Raw genomic sequence first — 16,175 nt, 5'->3', positions numbered from 1 at the left:
GCCGCCGCCCTTTCGTTCCTGGTCAAATATTATTTTGTATCTTGAAACTGCCGAAACGGCCCCAAACCCAAACTCGAACCCAATTTCCTTGGTTTCCTTGGATGTGTTTTTGGGGTTCGGGGCTTTATTTACTTTTAATTTACTTTTAATTATAAATTCATGCTTTCCTTGGCTGGGATTAAGCTTTAAATGCAAAGCGGTAAACAGAGACTTGGCCGTCCGTCCGCTTTTCGCGCAGGACTCTTCGCCTGTTTGCCTTGGCATTTCTCAAATGAGAAATGAAGAAAAAAGAAAGCACAGAGATGGCGGAGAAAAGGAGAAAAGGAGGAAATTGTTTGGGGATGCGTCATAAAATTTGTATTTGGGCCATATGATTTATGCCCCTCCAGTTGGCCTGGTCCCGGATATTTATACAGGCTCATCATTCGCTTCAGTGGGCGGCCACTTTCCACATCCCAGTTGCCAGATATTCCAGATCCTCCGCTCTTGGAATTAATTTCAAGTTTCGCTTTCAGTTCTGTTGTTTGTGGCTTTTGTTTATTTATAGCGTTTCCTTTGCCTTTGCCAACTAATTTAGATGATTGTGGGCAGGGCAGGGCCACCCACTTTTCCGCTTTTCCTGGGGCCTCGAACCATCTGGCCTCTCTATTAGTTCGGCGTTTTTTAATTTTGGCCCTCTGTAAGTATTCATTTGAGGTTCTTAATCCTCCTGCAGTAAATTGGAAATAAAGTAAGAGAAAATTTCGCTCTACTATCATGTAATGTTATAAAAAATATTAATGAAATAAATTAATAAATTTAATATATTTTAAATATTTATATTAAATTAATAAATGTAATATATTTTCAATATTAAAAACTAGTACGCATTTCCGAATTATTTTCGAATTTCTGTTTTTTTTTTTTGGATTTTATGTCGTTTTTTCATTTTGACTTTTATATATTAGTTTAGACATAAAATATTATTTCTTGAATGAAAAATATCCTGGTTATTGAAGGGCTTTCCCCATTTTATTTTCCTTAAATTTAACTTGCTTTTTCTGTCCTTATTTTGCGGTTCCTCGTCGGCTTCTTTTGCTTTTTGTTTTTTCTTTTCCGGTTTTGCTGCCTTTTGGTTTTCCATCTATCATCATCCCCATTTATACGCGCAAATATTTGCGCTTTACTGCGGATTTTCCTCCTCTCTCCCCCGCACCCTTTGTTTTGCCATTTTTCCCCTCTATTTTCCTTTTTTTGGGCCTCTCCTCGTTGCCCTTTGTATGGATTTCCATTCAATGCGAATGCCGCGCAACGCAACGAGCCGAAATGAAAATGTTTAAATGAAAGATTGATTGGATTTTGATGAATTTCAGCTACACACAGATACTCACATGCACATGTATACTGACTTATGCTGATATGTGTGCCGCAGACGCACACACACAAAACTCTTCTTTTTTGTTGCTCATTGATAAGCGACCCATCGAGGGAAAAGGCCGCAAAAAAAATTGCACACACAAAAATTACATTCAGATTAAAGTAAAGTAAATCAAGGCGAACAAAAAATGCTGGGAAAAAGTGTAGAAAAAGCGTTAATACATCACTCGGTTCGAAGTTGAGTTTGGGCGTAAATTCGACAAGGAATTCAGTTGATTTTTATGAGCCTAAAATGGGTTATTTAAACTTTGAATCGATGAAATAATATATTAAATATTTATTCTTAAGTTTTTATACATTTTTAAAAAATTATTTAAAGTTATTGGAATTTCTTTGCTTAACATGGCAAAGAAGTAACGAAGGGTTCTTCCTGTCAAAACCAGAAAATTTTATTTTAAAAACCTCTTTCCATTTTCAAAAAACCCGTAATTGCCGAAATACGAAAATTACAAGTCGTGCGCAGACAATGGGGATTTTTTTTTTTTTTTTTGCAATTTTGCAATGCAGGAAGTCGGAACGGATTAATGGTCTACGGCGGATGTATTTATTGGCTAATGCATTGCTCATATTTCCGTTCCCCTTCCGTTTTCCGTCTCTCCGCTTTTCCGTTTTTTTCCTGCGACCATCAAGTGGACAATGTCCTGCGAGTGTCCGAAGTGAAAGTGTGTGGGTGCCTGGGGCGTCATTAGGTTCATATGTCATCCCATGGATGCGAGAAGCGCACACGGAACTAATGAATTTTTCATAAATCCCATCCCCATTCCATCCACCGTACACCGTCGTTTCGCATCATCAAGGGTTGATATGAAGGCCCTCTGCCCATGTGGGGTGGCTTTTCCTTTTCGGGAAATGGGAAATAACCACCCGTTTGTTATTTGCCTGCTACGTCCGTTGGTCTCTGCGCTTGACACAAAAACCAGATTAAAAGATTATGTTGCAAATTAACTTGAGGGCGGTCACTGGACCCGTGGACCCGTGGAGATCATCAGCAGCATTATGCGTTATGAAATGGCAGAAAATTAATATGGTTACGAAAGGCAGGCCGAAAGATTGTATAATTGCAGGTTGGTCCCCCCTCGACAAGGAGGATGGTTCCGATATTTCAAAATAAATTATTATAAAATGTTAGCGTAAGTCGCATTTAATATGTGATTTTAATTAGTTATTAGTCTTAGGAATATTTCTTTACTTTGTTGCTATTTGGAATATACCTTATAAATTCAATGGTGAACAGTTTAAAAAATATTTTTTATTTTTCATATTATTATTTGTATTTTTTATTTTTATTTACAAAAATATCTCTACAAAAAATCTCCCCACTTTTTCCTCCTTTTTTCTTAGGGGAGACCTTCAATAATTGATGGACCGGAAATAAAAAGTGGGCTTTTGGCAATCTAAAAATATGACCACGCCCCTTGATTTGATTATTAGCCAGATGGGCGAGCATATTACTTTGCTTTATGGCAACGCCCTCGAAATGAGGGGGTGTTTCCAGGATCGCAGGACTGCGAAATATCAGGAATAGCATCCCTTTTCTATTTTCTACTTCTATTTTGCTGTTTTGCTGGTGGTGGCTTTCCGCTTTTCGCTGCACTTGCAGCTGCAGGAATCCTAAAATCCGGCGTCTAATTCAATTTATGCCATTTCAAATCGACGAAATATATAGATATATATTTCTTTTTTCTTTTTGGAGAAGGGAAAAGGCCACGTGCTCGCTGCCGGCCGATGACCCGCTGCGTTTTTCGATTTCCCAATTTCTGTCCTGCGTTTTTTCCGCCTTTCTTCCTTGGGCAATTTCCGTTATTAGCTCGATTGATTTTATTGCCACACTTCTGGCAAATATTAAAAATCTTTCTGCTGCCCAGCAGGTGGCGGCGGCGACTAGGAGGATTTCTAACTAAATTTCAGCCGCTTTTCCTCGAGTTTTCCTCCTCGCTTTTCCCGTTCCGTGGCGAGTGTTTGCCTTGGAGCGTCGCGTCGCCTCGACGACGACATCGCTGCATAATCCTTTGGCAAACACCCTCGTTACCTTGCGTATCCTTTTTAGCCGAGCTCAAGCAGCCGTCGTCACTCGACAAACACAATTAATAAGCGCTTGGAAAAATGTTTGAGGCGCTTATCGCGCGACGCTTTTCAGGCCTTTTCCCTCCCCTTTTCCCCCTTTTTACCCGATTTTCCTTCTGGCAGCGGCGGTTGACAGACAAATGCACGGCCGTCGGGTTGGGAAGGGGGCGGAAAATAGGGGAAATTGGAAAAGTCGACTGGAGAATGCCCTCTGAGAGAAGAGGAAATTACTTGGGAGTTTGTGCAGCAGGAAGCTTAGTTTTCATTTTCCGCTTATACTTGGCTTCTTAGCTCCTTTTTGTCTATATTTTAAAGAAGGTTGAAGCTTAAGACTTAGTGGTTTTGTTATTTGAAGTAAATGAAAATATAAAGAAATATATTAAAATAATAAAAACTATATTAATATAATACAAAAAATATTAAAAATATAACAAATGTATTAGAAATAGAAAAAATATATATCAAATATAAAAACTATATCAAACATAATTCAAATATAAAACATATACTACAAATATGAAAAAATATATTTAACATATATAATAATATAAAAAGTATATGTATATCTTCAACTTTTTAAAGAAATAAATTGTAAAAAAAATTTATGTTAAATGTTATAAAATAGAAGTTTCTAAATTTAAATTTATTTTTTTTAAATTGCTTTGCCAGACTTTTGGTGCATTGCCATGTCTTCCAAATGTATTTCTATAAATGCCGTTTAGGGATTTCCTACCCTTTTATGCCTGAATTTGATGTTTTTTTTCCAAAATTTAGCCACTTTAATGTATTATTTATTCTGTAGTTAAACTGCACAAGCCGCCAACTCTAATTAAATTCATTCAATTTATTCTCACAGGGTATAAACAAGCGCCAATGTGTGTTGGTGTGTGTGTCTGTGGGTTGTGTAAATAATTAATCTAGAAGTGACAGCAATTAAAGGCGCTTTTCAAACTTGCCAAAACTGTAAATATTTAATAAGGGCCATAAACAGGCGAAATGCGGGGGCACAGAGGGGTTAAGGGTGGTTCGTTTGGGTGCCCAAAGGGGGTGGTGGGTGGTGGCTGGGTGCCGCCTTTGTCAAACAAAGCGGCGTGCGGCATTTGCTGATAATGACGTCGTGGAAAAATCCCCCTCCCCTACCTTTTCTCTCCTCTTTTTTCCCCATCGCGAAATTATCAACTCAACGGCTGCAAAAAAAAAGAAACAACAGCAGCAACAACAAGGAGGAAAAAAAGGGACCAAGCGGTCTGTGCGACCCTTAATAATATTAATTCCGCCGTCATAACAAAAATTTAGCATGGCAACTCGCAGCGAAAAAAATACGAAAAAATCAAAAGGATGAACCAGAGCGCAGTGAAAAATTCTTTGATCATTGCCAGTCGCCGCCCCCCTCAACGCCCCCTCCCACGCCCATGGCCACGCCCCCCGGGCGACTGGCTGCGCTCCCTCGGGGTGTTATTAGTCGCCCGACTTCACCCAGGGGGCCCAGCGGAGGGTTAAGGCCGGGGTTTCTGTTTCGGTTTTATTCTGCAGAATCATCTGCCATGAGAGCGCGTAACTGATATATTCCCCCCTTCCACCCACGAAGCTAAAAAAAAGTTGCCATTTTTAGATCATTTACCTTTTGGTTTAGTCGCGAACTTGCAATTTGTTGGAGAGACTGAAAGACTCGAGGGGCAATAAAATGGGGGAATTTATGTCCAGAAAATACATGAAAAATTAGAGAAGATACCTGTGATATTAAATGGTATAGCAATACTTAAATCCTCATAAGTTCAGGAATACAAGAAATATTATGAAAAGTACTTGTAATAAGCTAAGATATATAGATACATATTTCATAAATAACATAAACGCTTTTCCTTTGTAAATTAACTTTAATGATTGATTTCTTTGGTGCAAAAATCCAAGCACTTGTTTCAATTTACGTTGCGATTTCTTTTTAATAATTTTCATGAGCGCCGAACCCCCCCTAATATTGCGTGCATTGGAGCATGGAAAATTCGAGGGGCAAAAAAGAAAATTGTGCAAAAAAAAATGAAAAGTAAGAGGATAGCAGAAAATGGAAATAAATCGTGTATAAAAAATTGTTCAAGGGGTTGCATTTTTGTTTGACAGCAGCGTTGGCTAAATTGTACACCCCCTTTGGCATTTTCCACCCCCCTCTTTGCCCCTTTATCACGGCATATCCCTCTTCTCCTTTTATTCGCTTGTTGCTCTTACGCTCGATAAAAATTGCTCATACGCGTGGTGTGTATATGTATTTTCCCCTGTGGGCGTGATTACCTGCCTTACCACCACCCCCTTTGACGTCCTTGCCCCTGCCCCGCCCCCTTTTTCGCCGCGTGTCCTGCGAAGAGCGGCAAAAGAAAATTTAATAAAAGCGCAAATTAATTTTGCGTCCAACCCTCGTTTTTCCTACCATTTTCCTCCTCTTCTGTAGTTAGATACAAGTTTTGTTGTTGTTTGTGTTGTGTTCCGTAAAAGTTTTCCTCTCTTTTCCTTCGCCTTCTTTCCTTTTTTTCGCCTTCGCCTTCGCTTTTCTTTTATTTTTGGCCAAGAGTTTGAGTTTGGCGCTGGCGCTTAATTTATGGTCTCTGGGGCGCTGTCTACAGATTTATGCATAATTTGTAAATGAAAGTCAGAAACTAATTAAATTGATTTGCCCCTCCCCCCTTTTCCACCCGCGCACCGCCGCAAAATGTTCAACCAAAAACTTTCTTTGTCTGCTCCTTCGTGGCGATTTTCCTTTTGTGTTTCATCTCGCAGCCTTTTTGTCTCTCGGAAAAACGGGGAAAAGAAGAAAAGTATGCTCAAAGATAAGGCGGTTGCGGGAAATACTAAAAAAATGAAGATATTGTAGAGCTAGAAAAATTTTAAAGTCTCGTGAAATTCGAGAAAGTAAACTAAATAAGTAAGTTGACAAAACGAATGACTCAAGGTAAAGCAGTTATGTTTTTTTGAAAAAAAAAATTGAATTGCTGGCAAAAAAAATAATTTAAATAATTCATTCTTATTAAAAAAGCCTCGTTATAAAATTATTTATTATTATCACTATTTTTATGAAATTAAAAAATTCTACTTTTTTCTTTTAAACATAGCTTGTACTTTTCTGCGATTTGGTTTCTTCTCTTAGCTATAAAATAAGCACATCGAATCCATTATTTCCAACAATTATTCGACACTCTTTCGCTGGAAAAATCAGCGTTTTCCCTTGGCCAATTTTTCAGCACTTTTTGAATGCGTGACAGGACAATGCAATTGCTCTGATTCTGATTTGGTTGCAGTTCCAGTTGCAGTTGCAGATGGAAATGTTGCACGTAGCCTTTGGCCACAGTTTGTTGTTGTTCTGTTCACCTACTTCCTGCCGTCTCTTTCGCTCGCTCTCTCTCTCTCTCTCTCTCTCTTGCACCACTGCTCATGCCGTCCCTTTTTATTGTGTGTTATTATTGATTTCGCGCTTCATTTTTCTAGCACGTTTTCAGCGCTTCACACACAGCGTGTAATTTTGTTTGGATTTATCTTGGTTCTCCTCTTTCTCTTGCCATCTCTTTCTGCACCTCCCTTCCCTCTCTTTCTCTTCTTCAACTTTCTGTCTGTGTGTGAGGGAGTGAGTGAAATTTGGCGAAAATCACGTTTTTAGTGGGCGTTTTTGTTAGTTTTCGCTTTGTGAGGCACGAATACGACGCACGATGACGGGGCAGCCAAGGGTTAAAGGGGCAGATTTAACCCAACAATGCCAGAAAAACTAAATTCATAGTTTTGTTCCACTTCCACTCAATAAATGTATGTGTGTGTATGGGTGGCCCATTGAAAACTTTCGCACAAAATGTTCAATGGCCTCGAGGCTCGATCGTTTTCGTAGGGAAAAACCAACTGCAATGGGAAATGTACAAAGAGGAAAAATTGAAAATACTAGAAAAAGGGAGAAAAGCCAGGGGAAATTATCAAAATTATTTTACAGTTGTTGTTTTTTTTTCGCTTCCGTCAAGGGGAAATCTCTCAATTGAAGTTGGTGCATTTTTGTTAGAAATTGTTTTCAATTAAACAAAGGAAGAGGCATTTTTTATGCATTTTTAATAAAATAAAAAAATGATTGGGGAATAAAATGATATAAAATAAACAAAAACTAACCAATTAATTTGATAGGTGTCGAAAAAAAATTCGATTTGACTTTGTAAGCATATCAAAAATTCGGATCAAATTATATAGCCAAAATGTGTGGCGATTCAATACGACCAAATCTCCTTATACGGTGCAATAAAACCCAGATATTGTTGTTTTTACGATGGAAACAGAAACAGAAAGTAGTCCTTCAGTTCAAGCTCAAATGCTGTCGCCAAACTGCATTTCTATTATTTTTTCCCCCATTTTTCGGATTGGATTTATGTCCCTTTCACGCAAACTATATCGCCCACTCTCAGTTGTTTTCCCCGCGGACAGTAGAAAAACAGTATTTATTATCACAAAGCGGAATAAACAGAAACAGAAACCGAAACAGAATTTAATAAAGGCAAAACTTTTTCTGCAGCTGCTGCTGCTGTTGTTGATTGCAAATGAAATGAATATTATTTGATTGAATAACAAGAGCGTCGGGCAAAAAATAATTGCTAGCAATCTTTGTTATGCGTTGCTTTTAAATCCAAATTAAATTAAACAATCAAGCACACGCGCGCACACAAATGCACACTCACACACACAACAACAAACTGCCATTTTGAGTTACAAAATGCGCTGCACTTAAAAGTATGCAACATTTTTTTGTCCGCTCTTTTTGCACCACTCCATATTGCGTGTGCACAACTTTCGTCGAGTGTCAAGGCGGGTGGGAAAAGCGGGGAAAATCGGGGAAAGCGGGAGAAAGCGGGGCGAAAGTGGGGCGACTGCTGCTGCTGTGGTTGGTCAACGGCAATAATAATGGCAACAATATACACACGAAGTGGAAAAGCGACAGAGGAATGGTAGAAGGCGCACACAAACTGCTGCCAAATGTATGCACAGGAAGCATTTGTAATGCCCCGCCAGCAGCGCGAGGAAGTTCTGCCCCCTTGCCCCAAATCTCCCCACCGCTCTTCCCAACTTTCCCCAGCTGTGCTTCCGCTGCTCTGTCGCCTGCTGGTCAAGCGAGACATTCAAATTTGGCGCCACGAACTTGAAGTTACTACTTTTTGGTTCTCAGTTAATTAATAAAATGTATTACAAATATTCGAATAATTAGTTTTCACTTCATAATGGTAATCATTTTCTGTATATGAGAAGTTTCCATCATATTATGCTCTTAAATGTGAAGAAATAAATGTTGTAGAAGTGCCAACTTTCAAAAATAATAATTTAAAAAAATAATTATAATAAAAAAACAATCGATTTAATTATGGTTCATCGTGACTAAACATCCAAATAACAAAAATAGTTTTCCTTGGTCCCTCTAGCCGGATTTTGATTTTTGTCAGATTGTTTACCTTAGTCATCAGTTTTCTCCTTACTTTCGAGGGTATCAAACTTAGTGGCAACAAAACGTTGCGTGTGTGTGTGTGGGCCAGGGGGGAGGGGGGTAAATTGTGGGTGGGCGACGGAGCCTAACCCGCAGGGCCGCTTGGCAGACTGTTTATGGTTTTTGGCTACAACTTAATTTAAATTGTTTAATTCTATTATTGTTGCTAATAAATCACAGGCACAGCTTGCGCTGCTCGCTGGCTGGCTTAGTATTTGCTAAGCTGTCCCGAACTCACACAGATACTCACACGCACACAGAGAGAGAGGCACATTTGTCTTGTGCCTGCTGGTGTAAGCGGCTTTCCATATACTTCCCGTCTCTTTCTCGGCCACTGTGGCCATCTCTTTCACTCCCGAGACCCCAGGGTGCCATTCATTGTTCTGTTTTGCATTCGCGTCGTCCCTTTCCCGCCATAAATTACACTGATCTAGTAACTTTTGTGGCAAAAACTCGTAAATTTGCAGCTTGATTTTTGAGTTTTCTCCTCTCTTGTTTTTGTTTTTCAAATATTTTTGAATATGAAATATCACACAGAACATTTTTGGGATTATTACAGGGCAAGAAGGAAAGGAAAAGCAAAAATTTCAATGGAAAAAAATATTAAAAAATAAAAATTCGTAATAAAAAATAAAAGAAGCCCGCACACAACAACCGCATGTCAAATGCAGGCCAAATCGCTGAGGACGAGGGCGGTGGACGGGGGCGTGGCAAACGCTTGACCAGCCGGCGACCGCTTGACATGGCCATAAATAACAAAGCCAAAATGGCGGCCAAAGCGGAGAGCCGCAACCGAAAAAAAAGGAAATACAAATACGTTGAAACCCAAAAACCAAAGCGGGCCAAAAGCAAAACGAAGATATACGAACAGGGCCAAATGTGATATGTCAAATGCACGCGACAGCAGCTGACGATGAGCTCGGTACAATGACAATGATGTTGGTTGCTGGCTTGTTGGCTTGTTGGCCAGCGAATAAAAATAACCATGGCCCCGATAAGGTCCTCGAAACGGGTTAAAACGCGGGTTGAAACGCGTCATCCACTGGGTTTTCAGGTCGACTGTACTATATTTTGAGTCCTTTTTAGCGTTTGAATTGCCAAAGCTTTGAATATTTATTTGGGATTATACTTTTTAAAATTTAATTTTGGAAATGATTAGATTTCTGAAAATACTAGTAGATTGTACAAGATCCTTGAAATCAAAGAAGCATTTCAGTTTCTGAAAAAAATAAAATAAATAAACCGTAGGTACATTTAATCCATGTCTAAGAGCTTTTGAATTTTTTGCTGTGCGTTGTTAATAAAACATAATATTTTCTTGGAGATTAAGTGATTCTGAAATAAATACATTCCAATTATAAACTTTCAGGAATTCAATGCTCAAATAAAATGTCTCAAACATTATAGGAAGAGGGAAATAAAATTGTAACACAAATATCTAAAAAAATAATGGCAAATGTGGATCATTTGGAAGTGCCTCTCCATCTTTATATCGCTATCATTTCCACAAAAATGTAGTTCAGCTTTTCGGGCGGCAAAGAGTTGTAATTTCTGATGCATACTTGCGGGCGGCGCCTGAAAATGGCAGCCACACACACAAACAGAAACACACACATAAGCGCTCGCGGAATTTCCAACAATGGCGGCAGTTATCGAGAAATGGCAGCAGCGACTGCATTTCCGCTTAATGTTGAGCGATAATAAAACACAAACAGCAACAAAAATCACCCGACTGCCGGTCGGGGATAATGAAACTCTTTTTTCCCACTCTCCTTTTATTTTTTTTTGTTTTTTTTTCACCATACAATGGCCTCCGCCGTTGCGCACACATGCATTGATTTATGTTTTTTAATTTAAAATTTCCGCATCACTTAACTGTTAAAAATAATAATAACAATAACAGCGGGCCGAGGCAACAACAATGAGCCTTTGTCCGTTCGCGAGGATGCGATTTAAATATTGTAACATCGCCAAACGAGAGGCGAAATGTGAAAAGCAAGAAGCGAGAGGCCAATGTGGAGCGAAAACTTTTGCACATGTTTTAATTTCCGCATTACAAGCCAAAGTGCACAGGAAGAAAAGCTTTGCAAAGTGGCACAAATTTAAAAATTATTTTGCAGTTCATAAACCAAACTTTTAGGAAGTTTACAAAATATTTATTTAATAAATTTGGTGCAGATTTATTACAAAGTTAAGTATTATAATTTTATTTTACATTTTCTTAAATATTTTTTAAAATCTCTCAACTGAATAGTCTAGTTAAAAGTTCATAACAAGAAAACTAAAGCTGAGGAAGGGAAAAATCATCATAATATTTTAGCTTTCCGTTTAAGTGCATCCCAAAATACTAAAGAGTCACTCGCTAACCAAATTTTCCATCTTTTCCCCGTATTTTCCAGACTGGGTGGCCACCCACAGCAGATGCCGCAGAGTATGTCAACTGGCAGCAACACAATCGGCCATGGAGGCATCGATCGCGGCGGCGTCGGACTGCCAATGGGCGCCGGCACGATGCCCGGCGGCGTGGGCGGCGGCGGCCAGGTGGGCGTCGGAGGACCCGGAGGACCCCAGGGCGTGGGCGTCGGACCGCCCGGGAGCGGTAACGGTGGCAATTGCCAGATAAGCGGCTCACAGCCACTGGTCATGCCCGGATTCCCGTTGCGTAATTCCCACTCAGCGCATGCACCACATTATTCGCCATATTCGCCATCCAGGTGAGTGTTCATATGGCCCCTGAAAAACAAAAAAAATATATACATAGGTGTAACTGTACATATATCTTGCCCCTTTTGGCCCCGGGGTCACAGTGAACACTCTTCGAGTGAATGAGCGTTAAATTGACTGCGAAGTGGGGGTGCAGTGGATATGACTTTCCAGTCAACTGATTTCGTTCAAGAGGAGGCCGGTGTTATTTTTTGCTTGCCCGGTTAACTGGGATATCTACGTCATTTTTTGGGGATTTTTTCACATTAAATAAATAAAATGAATAAAAATAGAGATTTTATGGAAATTATTATAAAATATTAAGCCAAAAATTATCCCAAAATTAAATAACTTAATATGGGATATTTAAGGGATTATAATTAATAATAATTCCTGTAAAATCTCTATTTTCAATACTTCTTTTGAAGTAGTTTAGGTGTTTGGCTTAGAAACCACTGACATTCCTGCCAAACTTTGACCCCACTTTTACTCTATCAAAATTGACGGGACTGGAAAGTCGTTTTTGCGTTTGTTGGGAAATCGAAATAGCATAATGGGGATAATCGGAACCCTGAGCATGGCCCACAAGGTGTACAGTGCGCACTGGCTGCGGGAGACACAGGATACACAGGATGGCCCAGACGCAGGCTCCAGGACTCGTGGTCGCCTACCGAAATGGCATCGCCATCGCCACCAGCAGCAGCAAGTCCATGTGGTGGTGGCCAGCCCAAATCGGCAGTCCCTCGAATCCTCCCATTCCACTTTCACTTCCCATTCCGAATCCGAATCTGAGTCCGATTCCTCCAATCCCAGTGGCGACTTCATCAGGACTAAGAGATCCCGAAGTTGCCAGAGTTTCCAGTCCTTCAACGGATCTCCTTCGAAGGATCTCCGCCAGCTGGTCAGCTGCTGGTGGCCATTGAACATCTGCCACGAGATGCGGCAGAAGCTGCATCAGATTGTGGAGCACTCGGCGGAGATCTCGGTGGTCTGGCCTTCGGGATCCGGGGATCCAGCCTAAGGATCGTAACCAGTATAGAAATAACATTCGGTTTTAAAATTATTGTAATGGTCATTTGGTAATCAAAATAAATTTTTAAGAAATTTCAGTATTTCCTAAAAGTTTCTGAATTAAATTATATCTTTAAAATAAATATATTAAATATCCCGCATGAATGTGAGTTGCTTACCTTAAAGACTTTGCTTAGTTGGCAAGTCAAAGTGTAGCAGAAACTTCTTCGCAGTTCAGAGCTCCCTAGTTAGTGCCTCCTAACTCCTTAAGGAATTTTCCCCCCAGGGATTTTCCACTCTTTTCCCTGTTGTTTTCTGTTCTGCTCCCTCGCCGGGTTGAATCACCTTTGAAGGGAAGGCCTGACTCGGACACTTTCGAGTCTAACCCAATTCTGGGCAACTTTCGAAAGTTGCCAACTCAAGAATTGTTAATTCCCTTTAAGCTGGGACCACGCCCCCTTTGCCGTTGCTGCTGCCCCCTAAAAATTTCGTAACTCCCTTCGTCAGCGTTTCGTTTCGTTCAACTTTTACGCAATTAGAGGCGACCACGCCGAAAGACTTGACAGCTCTGCCTGCGGCGGCTTAGACTTGTTGGCTGTATGTGTGATTAACACCCTTTTTTTGGGGCGAGAAATGGGAGAAGGGAGCAGTGAGAAGGGAGCAGTGAGCAGTGGTCTTTGTCCTCAGTCTTGTGCATCATTTTGCATGCGTTGCCTTTTCGTTTTCGGTCGGGAGCTTTATTAAAAAAGTTGCCAGCTGTTGCCAGCAGTTGACAAACTCATTGGCGTACTAACTCTGCGTTTTTTGGCAGGGAGAAAAAATATTACAATTTTGTTTTCATATAGTTCTCAACTAACTAAATATAAATTTTACAATTTGTATCGTATGAGCTGTTGACTGCATGGTCACACTGCAGTTTCTGCCATGCACATGGTTACACTATGCTTTGTAAAGGAACATGGCCACACTAATCATGTATGAGATAGATAGATTATATTATATAGATTATACCCGAAAGCTATGGTACTTTTTCTCCGTGTTCTTCCTTGATTTTCCTTGCTCCATGCGAAACGTGTTTGTTTGGTTGGCTGTTTTCTGTGGTCCTTGTGATATGTCAAGCGTCTAAAGCCACAGGACAGAGTACGGGATATGTGGGGGACAGGACATGGACATGGAGGCGATGGAGGCGAACGGAGGCGAGTGGCTTTATTCCTGTCTTGCGGTCGTTCCCGTCCCCTTTGTTAATTACAAATGCATTGCTCAGTTTGCTTAACGCTGCTATCTCCCATCACCATCATACTCATTTTTCCTTTTTTCTCCTTGTGTACTCTCTTGCAGGTTTCACATAGATAAACGCTGTCAGCACCGATGTTCCTGGAAATGCCTGAGCATCGCCTTAATATTCGTATCCGTCGTCCTAACCGCCATGTTGGCATACTTTGCAGGTAAGAACTTCCGGCTAAAAACATTTGGACATTGTCATAATGCCAACACGGTTAATGAAAAATACACAAGACAAAATACACACGCACGTATTCGCATACCTTGGCAAATATTCGCTCAGTGTATACATAAGTGCAAACTACAAACAAGCTATAACAAGGCAAATACATCAAAGTGTTTGCATTACATTAGCGTTAAATGGTGTTAACTAACACACACACACATCGCCAGGCTAAGAAACATCGAAACACAGAGCGTTGGCCTAGGCAAACACATGCATACATATATGGGCAAATACACTGGGAAAATAAATAGTTAGGGATGAATTTTCAGCCACTTTTAGTGGGTTCAAAAATGTTTACAACAAATCAAAATTAGATTTGAATTTAATGTAATTTCGGTTTTTCAAAAAAAATATTGTAACCAAAAGGAGCTGAAATTCGGTTTTGAAAAAAAAAAGATTTTACTTAAAATCCGACGTCTAACGATGACTAAGCAGAATATTTGTTATGAATTCCAGCTTGATTTATTAAATAGTTATTAATGCAATTCATTCCAAAAATTTCAATGTACAATATTAAGAACTCAAATACTTGGGCTTTTAAATACTTTTGGCTCTGTGTATCCACCTGATGTGTATATATTCCTGGGCCCGCCTCAAAATGTTAATTGATAAATGTGCCAACTGTTGGCTGAGAATCCTGCACAATTGACAAGCAATTAGAAACCGCATCCCTCGCATCCGAGGTCGAAGTTCGATGGCATCCGAGAAAAACCGCCAGATCGATTGACAACCCATGACGAAGACGATGACGATGTCACTGGGAAGCCCCTGAAATCGAATTAACTATTGTTTGTTTTCTTGGTTTGATTTAACGACCTAACCTTAGCACAACAAACAGTTAATATTCCTTTAAATGATATTTATTGGTATATTTATTAAATACAAACAAATAAATTTATTAATGGCCCAAAAGTGAAATAAAATTAAATGGCTTTTAGGCAAAACTGCAGCCAAAGTTATGCTTTCCTGCTTTCCACATCTCACCTGAATTGGTAACAGATATTAAAATGGCTTTTTAATGTTTTCCCTTTTTCGCCAGTTGCACTTTTCTCCCCCCTTTCCGCCCCATGTTCCTGTTTTTCCTGCTGCTTTTTTGTTTACAACTTGATAATTAAACACGTTTTGTGCCATCCCTGCTGCCTTCCAAATTATATTTACAGGTCAATTTAATTCTTTTTGTCCATTTCTCTTTTCTGCTCTGGCGAACCCTTGGCTTTCCCCCTTAACAGCCCCCCTAAACCCCACGCCCCTGCCTGTCTGTCCGTTTATTTGCTGTTGTTTTGCCCTGGCAAAAACTTTGCACATTAAAATATGTAAATTTTAATTTGAAACAAAAGGGTTGACGGTTGGCAGGCAGGCAGTCAGCCCTCTCGCCAACCGTTGACGGCAATGGCGACGATGACGACGCCTCCTTCAGCCACCTCAAAAAGGCCCCCCTTACTCCATTCTTCCTTTCTCCACCCCCCCTGGAAATTTTCCTGCGGTGGCCTCTGTGCCCCGGCATTTTATCTAGTGAAACATTGGCACAACTTTTTGGACACTTTTAGCGTCTGTGCGTCGACATCTGGGCTGCCAGGTTCTTCTCACTTTTGGAACCCCCTTTTCCCTACTCCCTACTCCCTTTTCCAACTGCCAAATGTTTTTTCTGTTTTTTGATAAATCTTACGCGAAGGCATTCAAATTTATGTGGCTGAACTTCTCAGAGAAAGAAAGGCTTTCTTTCGTCTGCTGAAATTTGCTTGGGGTTTTCGGTGAGTGATTTGCGTTGTTTTCCCTGACGTTTTGCAGGTAAACAAGTTGGCCGGAAAGCGCGCAATGATTGTTATTCACAAATCGAAGTAGAACATTTATGTGGCTTAGTTTTCAGTTTTTAGTAATTTATTCGTCTGAAAAAATTGAAAGAAAATAATTTATAATATTGTATTCTAATTTATTTTGAACTTAAGCTTATAGTTTAAATATAATGAGATTTTGTTACAATTC

At 39.9% G+C, this 16,175-nt stretch overlaps 2 protein-coding genes across 9 annotated transcripts in view; both read left to right on the top strand.

Moving 5' to 3' along the window:
• The window catches only part of Ten-a (tenascin accessory), a 149,661-nt gene that overhangs the window by 73,545 nt on the left and 59,941 nt on the right, over window positions 1-16,175 (top strand). For all 8 annotated transcript variants that reach the window (XM_070219337.1, XM_070219336.1, XM_017144028.3 and 5 more), the window contains 2 exons: window positions 11,371-11,685; window positions 14,024-14,130. In XM_070219337.1, the coding sequence (XP_070075438.1) occupies window positions 11,371-11,685; window positions 14,024-14,130 (422 nt within the window). The remainder of the gene's footprint in view (window positions 1-11,370; window positions 11,686-14,023; window positions 14,131-16,175) is intronic.
• On the top strand, window positions 12,148-12,786 carry LOC108059031 (uncharacterized). The gene has a single exon (XM_017144062.2). It carries the CDS (start codon window positions 12,228-12,230, stop codon window positions 12,693-12,695), a length of 468 nt encoding a protein of 155 aa, XP_016999551.1. The 5' UTR covers window positions 12,148-12,227; the 3' UTR covers window positions 12,696-12,786.

The sequence above is a fragment of the Drosophila takahashii genome, chromosome X (assembly GCF_030179915.1).
Source record: "Drosophila takahashii strain IR98-3 E-12201 chromosome X, DtakHiC1v2, whole genome shotgun sequence".
NCBI classification, from domain to species: Eukaryota; Metazoa; Arthropoda; class Insecta; order Diptera; family Drosophilidae; genus Drosophila; species Drosophila takahashii.
The sequence above is the reverse complement of the archived record's forward strand: the minus strand, read 5'-3'. Positions and strand labels throughout refer to the sequence as shown.